The 10,774-nt window shown below is 31.3% G+C and overlaps 1 protein-coding gene across 1 annotated transcript; it reads left to right on the top strand.

Annotated features, from left to right (window-relative positions):
• The first annotated feature begins 51 nt into the window (after nucleotides 1-51).
• On the top strand, nucleotides 52-6,712 carry LOC130828461 (uncharacterized). The gene is made up of 10 exons (XM_057694449.1): nucleotides 52-223; nucleotides 1,073-1,254; nucleotides 1,882-1,974; nucleotides 3,797-4,168; nucleotides 4,272-4,777; nucleotides 4,825-4,927; nucleotides 5,002-5,088; nucleotides 5,164-5,871; nucleotides 6,318-6,497; nucleotides 6,650-6,712. Exons 1-10 carry the CDS (start codon nucleotides 52-54, stop codon nucleotides 6,710-6,712), a joined length of 2,466 nt encoding a protein of 821 aa, XP_057550432.1.
• Nucleotides 6,713-10,774: the final 4,062 nt, after the last annotated feature.

Here is a 10,774-nt window from a genome sequence, read left to right as displayed (position 1 = left end):
AATTAGTAGAGATTTTTCAAACAGAGAAAAAAAAATGGTGAAGGAATTAAAATGATCGAAAGTAAGATGAAGGAAAAGGTCTATTTATGGTTTTCATTTGCAAGTATTAGAATGGGTACTAAGTGGTATCATTATGTGATACTCAATTCAAAGGATTTGGTGATGACACATGTTAACATCAAACTAGTCAAAAGATGTGTTACTCGTTTCATGACACCTCAACGTGAGACACTCAAAATTTATACCATACTTTACCCTTTTGTCTTAGTTTACGAAATACGTTTGACTAAAATAAATATCGTAGATAAAACAAAATAGTCTCAAAATTTACTTTATTCAATCGTCACTTTAATTAATATTAAAAAAAACTTTAAATACGAGTCAAATTATATAATAAGACAAATTATCATATATAAAATAATATTACTTGGATTAACTTAACTCGAATCCCAATTTAACTTAATTAGTACTATAGATAAGTTGTATTAATATAGTGGCTGTTACACCCATGTCCAACTCGAATACGTTCCAAGTATCACTATTTTATTTAAAATCTCAATATTTTAAACCATATTGAAGTATCCAAGTGTCCTAATCATATAACATCAAATTTAGAAAGCTCTTCCTCAGTCTACTTCTCTCTCTCTGCCCCCCTCCCCCGAGTGCTTGTGAATGAAGAAAATGATGCTAATTGGAGAGTCTTATTCTCTCTCGATGCTAGTGCTTGCGGAAACGAAAGAATTCAAATTTTGGAGTCAAAAGTGTTTTCTCCCTTATAGGAAGTGAAGTCTAAACTAAACTTGTTGGAGTTTATTAGAATTAAAGTGAACAGATTACAGCTTATTGAGCAACGAAAAATGAAAATGTGAAAATAAAAATGGAAGTTTTACTATACAACAAAATAAATAGTTCACTACTTTTTCTTGCACTGAAATGACTTATCAGCTGTAAAAAAATAGTCAACTTATCTCCTTTTTCAACCTTTACTTAGACTCATACCTATGTCCAACTCGGATACGTTCCAAGTATCACTATTTTATTTAAAATCTCAATATTTTAAACCATATTGAAGTATCCAAGTGTCCTAATCATATAACATCAAATTTAGAAAGCTCTTCCTCAGTCTACTTCTCTCTCTCTGCCCCCCTCCCCCGAGTGCTTGTGAATGAAGAAAATGATGCTAATTGGAGAGTCTTATTCTCTCTCGATGCTAGTGCTTGCGGAAACGAAAGAATTCAAATTTTGGAGTCAAAAGTGTTTTCTCCCTTATAGGAAGTGAAGTCTAAACTAAACTTGTTGGAGTTTATTAGAATTAAAGTGAACAGATTACAGCTTATTGAGCAACGAAAAATGAAAATGTGAAAATAAAAATGGAAGTTTTACTATACAACAAAATAAATAGTTCACTACTTTTTCTTGCACTGAAATGACTTATCAGCTGTAAAAAAATAGTCAACTTATCTCCTTTTTCAACCTTTACTTAGACTCATACCTATGTCCAACTCGGATACGTTCCAAGTATCACTATTTTATTTAAAATCTCAATATTTTAAACCATGTTGAAGTATCCAAGTGTCCTAATCATCTACGAGTGTCAAGGGTTCGCTACGATTGTTGCGATACCCCACTTGCCAATCGACTGCTCTCGCACGTCACGTACAATCTAAAATCAAAACAGAAAAGTGTCAACCACGGAAGGTTGAGCGAGTAGACACACCTCACGCAAACTATTTTTCAACTTTAAATAAAACATGCTTTCGAAAATAGGGAGAAAAGAATAGCACATAACATTAAAAACAAGATCCTAGACCTTCGTGCACACTAAGTATCTAGTTGAGAGGATGCTCCATAGCTCTAGGGCTATGTTTCTCTCATATGAAGTTAGCCAATGTCTTATGGCAACTCGCCTCAAAATATAGTAGAGGCCCAATTGCCTCATGCTCTCAATATAATATCAAGGAGGATAGACACATGGTCTTTTAAGTATCACTCCACGTCAAGATATAATTTTGATGTCAAAATTTCAAATATTAACATTAATACACATAATAGAAAATCAGACTGGCAAATCTCTTTTTAAAAGAGAGGCACTATCCACTCACCTGTAGGTAGCTGTTGGGTGCCAGTCACCAACAACTACTAAGATTAACAAAAGAATTTCTCTACGAAGTCGTCTCTCGGACCAGATAATAATATCAATTACTAACCATAAGTGGGTCGATATACATTGTATCATATAAGATCTAGACTCAATTAAATTTTATCCTATTGCATCTCCTCTAAAATGGTCGACTATACTAAATGATATTCTAATAGCTAATACGATATTTGCATGATAAGCAATTAGTACCATAAACTAATACACTAAGCAATCCAATTATTTATCATACTACTGGTTACATAACTAACTTTGTATATATACATATATATTTTAATCTGATGTCCATATGCCTACTTACAAATGACATTATATATATGAAATCTTTTACTTGGTACAATACTAATAACCAAATTAGTGTAAGGAAGAAAGAATTGGAGTTGGAATGTGAGTACTCCTAAGGTGGGTCAAATAATTAAATGAATAATATGACCAAATTGATTAAGAACAGAGTAGCAAAAAGTAAAGCAATAAAAAACTTACCCTACCAAGTGAATAAGGAGTAATTAGGAAGAAAATAATGAGATCTTGTGTTGGGCCCAGAGCCATAGCAATAAACAATGAAAGCTGCTGCCATTTTGTTAAAATCGTGATTCTAATCTACGATTCTACAATTTTACGATCTAAAAACAAGCGAACGATTTGAATCGTAGGTAGAATCTTAAAGTTGTAGAATCTTACGATTCTAGTTTGGAATAAAATTTTCAGAGGTAGAATCATAACACGATTCTACGATCCTACGATTTAACGATCCGATTCTACAAATTTAGTATCAATTATTGCTAATTTTTCTTATGTACCATCTTTTACTAATCTCTTTCACACATACACATAAATTTTAAATGTTCGATCATGAAAACTTTTAAAAAATAAATTTCTTAATCGGTATGAAGATTAAACTAATTATTAAAAAGTTTTTGTTATATTCTTAAAAATAAAGTCAAAGAAACTTTAATTCATAAATTTAAACTTTTAAAATGGATAATAATGATATGAAACTAGATATTTTTAATATATTTAAGTTTATTTGTAGAATCGTACGATTCTACGATTCGATTCTACCGATTCGATTATACCTCTCTAAACAATTTTAAGTAGAATCCCAATTTTAACAACTTTGGCTGTTGCCTTAATTCGGTTCTCGGTAACATTATAGAGACGAAAAAAAGAATGAATCTTTGAAGTAAACTATCAGTCAACAAAACAAGGAACGAAGGAGGAGAAAAGGAAAAAAAAACTTAATAGGTTTTGTGTTCATGGTAGAAGAGACGAAATAAACAAATTGAATGATTATGATTTATTTATACACCAAGTAATTAGGGTTAAGGTTTAATTTTTTTTATTTGGGTAATTATAGTGAGGCCTATAACTACAATGTTATTTAAGCCCAAATATAAAATGTAGTACTACTTCAACCCAAATACTTGATTATTTTCCCATGGTACAAAAATACTACTCAACCTCATTATAAAATTGTCTTTAACTCTAATAAATAATATTTATAATTTATTTTCAAAATTTCAGAATGTTACAGTTCATGGCTTGGATGGATTGTAACAAACGCTATGATGATGCTAGGAATCTTTTGTACACCGAATTCCCTGGTAGTTACGTATGATAAGCGAGGATTCTCAATAGGAAGATTGTATCACGTTGCTCTGGGGATGTGGTGAACGTTATTACCTAAGAACCCTACTCAACCTTGTCAAGGGTCCTACATCATATAAAGAAATCAGAACTGTTGATGGAGTCATACATCCTACTTTTAAAGATGCTTGCTATTTCATGGGCCTACTAGATGATGATAAAGAATACATTGATGGATTTACCTACACAAGCTTTTGGGGATCAACGTTCTATTTGAGGAAACTATTTGCAATGTTGTTGATGTCCAGTAGTGTATCAAGGCCGGAATATGTTTGGGATATCACATGGAAGTTGTTGTTCAAAGATTTGCTAACTAGACAAAGAGACTTATTACAAATGTCAGGTAATAAAATTTCACAATCTGTAATGCTCATTTTAACTTACCATGTGATAAATATATTTTAGATATTTATAAAATTCAAACACTTATATGACAGATTTAACCCTCTCGGATAATCAATAAAAGTGTTATGCTCTGCTTGATATTGGGGAGATGCTAAAAAACAATGGAAGTTCTCTAATGAATGTTTGTCCCGAGATGTGCCCAAACGATATTTTCATCAAAGATGGTCATAATAAGCTAATCTTGGAGGAGCTTAATTATGACAAGGATTGTTTGAAAGTTGAACTAGATGAGTTACTTCCATTGATGACAGAAGAGCAAACATTGTTATACAATGAAACTACCCAAGTAATTGAAAGAGGTAAAGGAGGTGTATTTTTCCTGTATGGACAGGGTGGCACTGGAAAGACATTTATGTGGAAGATTTTATGTGCATATCTAAGGTCAAATGGTGAACTTGTCCTTCATGTTGCTTCAAGCGGCATAGCATCTTTGTTGCTTCCTAAGGGGAGAACTTCACATTCAAGATTTGGGTTACCAATTAACGCAACTGAAGATTCGATGTGTAGAGGCATAGAACCTAACAACCAATTGACTGGTCTCCTTAAAAGAACTAGCCTTATCATATGGTATGAAGCTTTAATGACTCACAAACATTGCTTTAAAGTCTGGATAGGAGTGTACGTGATTCCATTCGTTGTCCTGACGGCAAACCATCTGAGTTAAGCTTTGGCGGCAAGGTTATAGTATTCGGTGGAGATTTTAGTCAAGTTTTGCCAGTAATTCCAAAGGCTACTAGACAGGAGATGTCCTAGCGTCACTCAATTTTTCAAAGATTTGGAATGATTGCAAGGTGTTACGTCTTAAGAAAAACATGAGGTTACGCCCAGGGTTAAACAATGTTGCTGAACTTCGAGATTTTGCCGATTGGATTCTAAAGGTTGGGGATGAAAATCTTGGAGGACCTAACGATTGAGAGCCTACTATTGATATACCTGAAGATCTATTAATAAAGCATGCATCTGATCCAAAACCTGCAATTGTTAATTCCACTTATTCTGGAATTCATGAGGGCTCAATTAATAGTTCGTATTTTAGCGAGAGGGCAGTATTAGCACCAACAAATGAAATTGTGGATAAGGTTAATGAACATGTATTGTCACTTTTTCCTGGAGAAGAGAGGTTCTACTTGAGTTCAGATTCTATCGACAAATCTTTCAGTAACTATAGTAGTAATGACAATCCATTTTCAATTGAGTTTCTTAATACAATACGTGCATCTAGAGTTCCAAACAATAAGTTAGTGTTAAAGGTTGGTGCTCCAATAATGTTGCTCAGAAACATGGATCAGTCTGTCATCTTATACAATGGTACATGCTTATTAGTTGATCGCCCGGGCGATCGTGTTATACAAGCAATTGTTATATCCGGATCTAACATTGAATATAAGGTTTTCATTCCAAGGATTACACTCACCCCTTCAGATAGCTCTAAAATCCCAGTTGCTCTTAAGAAAAGACAATTTCCTGTATCTTTGTGTTTTGTGATGACGATTAATAAGAGTCAAGGACAGTCATTATCCTACGTTGGATTGTTCTTACCTAAGCCTTTTTTTAGTCACGGACAATTTAATGTCGCAGTTTCTAGATTTACTAGCAAAAAAGGTTTGAAAATTCTTATATGTGATAATGATGGTGAAATATGTCATCGCACTGAAAATGTTGTATAAAAAGAGGTGTTTCAAAACCTCTAAATGTTGTTTGGCATTATATATTTAATTTAAACATATTTAATATTCAAAGTTGCTTAATATTTTTATTTTTATATTAAATTTGTATACTTGCTTAATTATTCACGTCTATTTGTGTATTTAAAAATTTTATATCAACATTATAGTAAATTTTAAAATTTTAATGAAAATATCTGAAAAATTAAACAAATAGTATGTAATTGCCTTATTTGTTGCAACGTTTTTTTTAGAAATCCTTGCATTGTACAGGTTTCTATAATAGTCATATAATATTGCAAACTTAACTAAATATGAAAATTGAAATACTCATTTTCAAATAATTACTTATTTTAAATATGCAATACATTTTGTTGGCCACATAAAAGGTTTACAAAATACTATTTATTTTTTGTTATGTAAATAACCTTCTTAATTTGTAGTGTTATAAAAAAAAATGGCATGAAGTGGCTAATGCTATTCTCAACTGCCCTATAACAACTTCAAAACAATTCAAGAAATTCCTGCATTCACTCAGAAGATGTTTTTGCAAAGACAATATACTGTTGAATGTTGATAACCTAGATAAATTATCAATTTTGAAAACCCTAATTATCAATTGGGTATGAATTTCTTGCACATAAGCCCTCAAATAATTCATTCAACGCAATAATTCAAAAAAAAATTATATTGAGAGAAGAACCTGCTTGAGGGCATTGGCAATAGTTATTACTTACTAGTCTTCTGATTGAGACATTCAACCATAAACTGTAAGGTTCAGAGATTGCAATGCACCGAAAAACTGATTTTATTCATGGGTTCTAATGCCTTTTTATAGAAGTACAGTAAAAGAAATAAAAAACTAAAATGCTAGAAAATAGGAACACTACTCCACTAACTCAACTAATTCCACTAATAACAAGATAATAGCAAATAAATAGAAACTGATCTATTCTATAGGAACTGACATGAAGCTTTTATTTGAGATGGTTCATTGACATAGGTCAGCATACTCAACATCGACTTCACTCCAATCTATATATGCTCCAACAAATCCACCTTTCAACATCAAAAGCAATAATTATAATTATAACGAATAAATTACAAGCAAAATTTGTTGGAAAAGAAAAACGACTGTAAGAGAGAAAAAAGAAGGAGATATACATGGTTTCTGTGAATTGCAGAAGCGGATTCGGCAGCCATGGCAGTTCGACAAAAAATAATTCCAATCCTTAAATTTCGCAACCCTTTTCATTATATCGTCACCCCCTTTTTTTAATAAAATTACTAAAATGCCCTTAAATCTAATTTTAATTATAAAATCAACCATTATTATTACTAAACTAGATTTATTAATAATCACTAAATTAAAATAAAAAATATTAATTTTAAAAAAGAAAAAAAAACTTAAAATCGGAAAATAAACCTAATCACACGTTTTGTGTTGAAATTTGATACATAATCACTCCTTTGGCCAAAACTTTTGATAGGAAAATCACATTACTTTAATATTTATAACATGATACCTAGACTTTAAGATCTTTCCAATGATATATTACATGCCCGATTCCGATAATAGAGCGAGAAATGAGGTTCGTTTAAAATTTGCTTGTGTTAAAATTTGATATATGTTTAATCTTTTGGGCATAACTATTTTGGAGTATCTCCTTGGTCGCCAATTTAATAGTCCTGCCAGTGTATTGAAATGATAAGGCTTAGATGAGATTCGGAATGAAGCTGACTTTACATAGGTTACTGTTTTAATAATGATTGATGTGATACGTGGTAAATTAAGTTGGAGAGTTACTAAAGATAATGTGGTCCTAATAAAAGTCAAGAGGTGTTTTAAACCTAAATGAAACGACAATGAGTATGCGAATAGTTATAATTTGAGAGATGAATCGAGATAATGGATTATGTCTTAAACGATTATTATACAAAATCATTATTATGCGATAAATAGTGTTAAATAATATTAGCACTTGTGTTAAGAAGAGTTTTAATTTGATGTTACTAAATCATTGGATCATAATAAGCATTTGATGGAAAGAGTTTTGAAATTTTGACGTGTTTTAATACAAACGATTATGTTATAGTTGTTAGTTCTAAGTTTCGCATCTTAGGTCGAAGGGTGATTGAATCCCGCTTGTTTGCGAAGGAATATTTGTAATGCATTGTAACAGACACGAAATTCCAAATCTCAATAATTTCCGATTGATTCTTAATTCATTTAATTTAATTTCTAATTCTTGATTATTAAACTCCAACATTATCTAATCCCTAAAATCTTATATTTCAACTATTTATATTTTTTTTATTCTTGATTAAATTTCATGTTTAATTCCCAATTCGATTTTTAAGTTTTAAACTTATTTAATTCCTTTAAATTCCTGATACTTGTCTAATTTCTTAAACTAATATGAATATGAAACTTAAAATTATTTTTTTATGATTTCTGAATATGATTCTTTTTATGAGCCCAAAATTTTTGATTTTTTGTTCTTTATATTACGAAAAGTTCAAAATCGTTAATTAGTTTACGGTTTATTAAAACTTTAACGCTTTTATTAAACTATTTTAAACTATAATATTTTTTATTAATAAATTTAACTAAGTTTTTAAGCTAGGTTAATACCTAAACTAAATTTTAAACACCTAAAGATATTTGGTCAAAACCTATCATAATATTTTAAGCTAGTATACTTACATAAGTAAAGTAAGTTTGAAAAGAAATCAAACTCCTCCTTACCATCATGTTGGATGGATATGGATAGGGATGGTCATGGGGCGGGTCTGGCTAGACCCGGACCCGGACCCTTTTATTTTTTATAGATCCAGACCTGGATCCGGACCCTAAGGGTCCAAAATTTTCAGACCCAGACCCAGACCCTCCGGATCTGACGGGTCTAGGGTCCTTAATGGGTCCTTAATCGGTCTTAAGCAAAGTCTCTTTGATTTGTCAAAATTGAACCTTTTGCGAGTCTTTTTGTATTTTTGTAAGCAAGTTATTATCGTATTACAAACACTTGTTCGAGTCCCAAATACAAAATAATTACTAAAAAGTAAAAACACTTGTCTAAATGCATAATTAAAAACCAAACACTTGTCTAAATGCGTAAGTAAAAACACTTGTCTGAAGGCGGGTCTAGGGTCCGAGTCCGGGTCCGGGTCTGCACCTTGGGACCCGGACCCGGACCCGTCAGATATTTTTTGGATCCAGATCCGACCCGGATCCGATGGGTCTCAAAAATTAAGACCCAGACCCTTAAAAAAGGGGCGGGTCCGGAGCGGGTCCAACAGGGTCCTGGACCCATGACCATCCCTATCCACAAACATTTATGTTACATAAGGTATTTTTTTGCAAAAAAAATAAGATTAGGTAGTTTTTTGCAAAATGTGCTATAAATTAGGTAGTTTTTTGTAATTTTTCCTAAAAAAAATTACAAATAAATAAAAATATTTTTAAAATAATTTTTCATAGTTGCCAATTAAAGTTTGTAACAAGCATTTATAATCTTGTAATGGACATTTTAAGTTTTGAAAGTGACAACTTTAAACCATTAAAGTATGCATTTTTAAGAGTTGAAATAGTCTTTTTAAGCCTTGTTGAAAGAAAATTAAGGCTTGTAGTAGGGATTTTAAGTATTAAAATAGATATTTTAGTAGTTTGAGTAATCAGTTGAAAAATAAAATTTAAGCCTTTGGAAAAGAAATGTTAAGGCTTAGAGTCAAAGTAGTAAGTATTAAAATTGACATTTTAAGTCTTAAAATAGGTGTTTTAAGGCTTAAAATTGATTATAATTATTTTTTCTTATGGGTTGGACCTTCGGATGGATACCACAGTCTCATTTGAAAATTGGTTTTAAAAGACAACAAATCTCTTGTGAGACGGCTGCATATGTGCAATCGCTTTTAGATCCAACCCATAATTTTGAAGTTGCCATTTTAAAGCTTGAATTGACACTTTGTACCTTGAAATAGGCTATTTAAGTCTTGAATTTGACAAACTTTAAACCATTGGGATAAACATTCTAAAGTCTTGAAATGAATATTTTACACAGAGCAGGTAAGTAAAATATAAAATTAAGGGTTGGAGTAGGGGGTTTAAATGTTAGAATTGACATTTTAAATGGTGGAATGGGCGTTTTAAGGATTGAAGTCCATAGCTAAAAAATTACATTAAGCCTTTAGAAAGGAAAAATTTAGACCTGGAGTAGGGATTTTCAGTGTTAAATTTTGCTTTTTCAGTCAAAAAAAGTGTATTTTAAGGTTTGAATTCAACAAGTATAAAATTTTTTTGGTCACACGCATGAGACGGCCGCATACAAGTTTTTATGTTTAAAAGAAGCTTCCAAAACCCACCATTGGGCTTCCCCATAAATCAAACACAAAGACATGTGGCTTCTGAAATAGATTTTTCCATAGGAAGGAGCCCATAGCCCAACATTAATGATATAAAGAGGAAATAATTTTCTGATGAAATTAGAAAATAAAATGCGAGATCATTAGCTACTACAAATAGAAATGCCTCAAAATTAATACTCTCATCCATTTGCTTTACTTGTTCTATTTGGTTTTTCAACACTATTTATCAATCACTCTTATTATGTGATTTGTTCTTAATCTATAAGTTACAACATAGTCATGTGGGATCTTATATGATTCGTTTTATCGTAAATTTTATTAATATTAAATTTTTATAAGTTTTACTCAAGCACAATTAAAGATATTTAAATTTAAAAATGTGTATCGACAAATGTGTTAAAAATAAATAGAACAAGTAAAGAAAATAGGAGGGAGTAGTAGCTAACTCAAAAAAAGAGTATTTTACGTAACACCCTCCCTATGCATATGGTTTGGCAAATGTTACTTTTAAAAAATTTACTAATTAATTTAATTT

The sequence above is a fragment of the Amaranthus tricolor genome, chromosome 12 (genome assembly GCF_026212465.1).
Source record: "Amaranthus tricolor cultivar Red isolate AtriRed21 chromosome 12, ASM2621246v1, whole genome shotgun sequence".
Classification (NCBI taxonomy): Eukaryota; Viridiplantae; Streptophyta; class Magnoliopsida; order Caryophyllales; family Amaranthaceae; genus Amaranthus; species Amaranthus tricolor.
The sequence above is the reverse complement of the archived record's forward strand: the minus strand, read 5'-3'. Positions and strand labels throughout refer to the sequence as shown.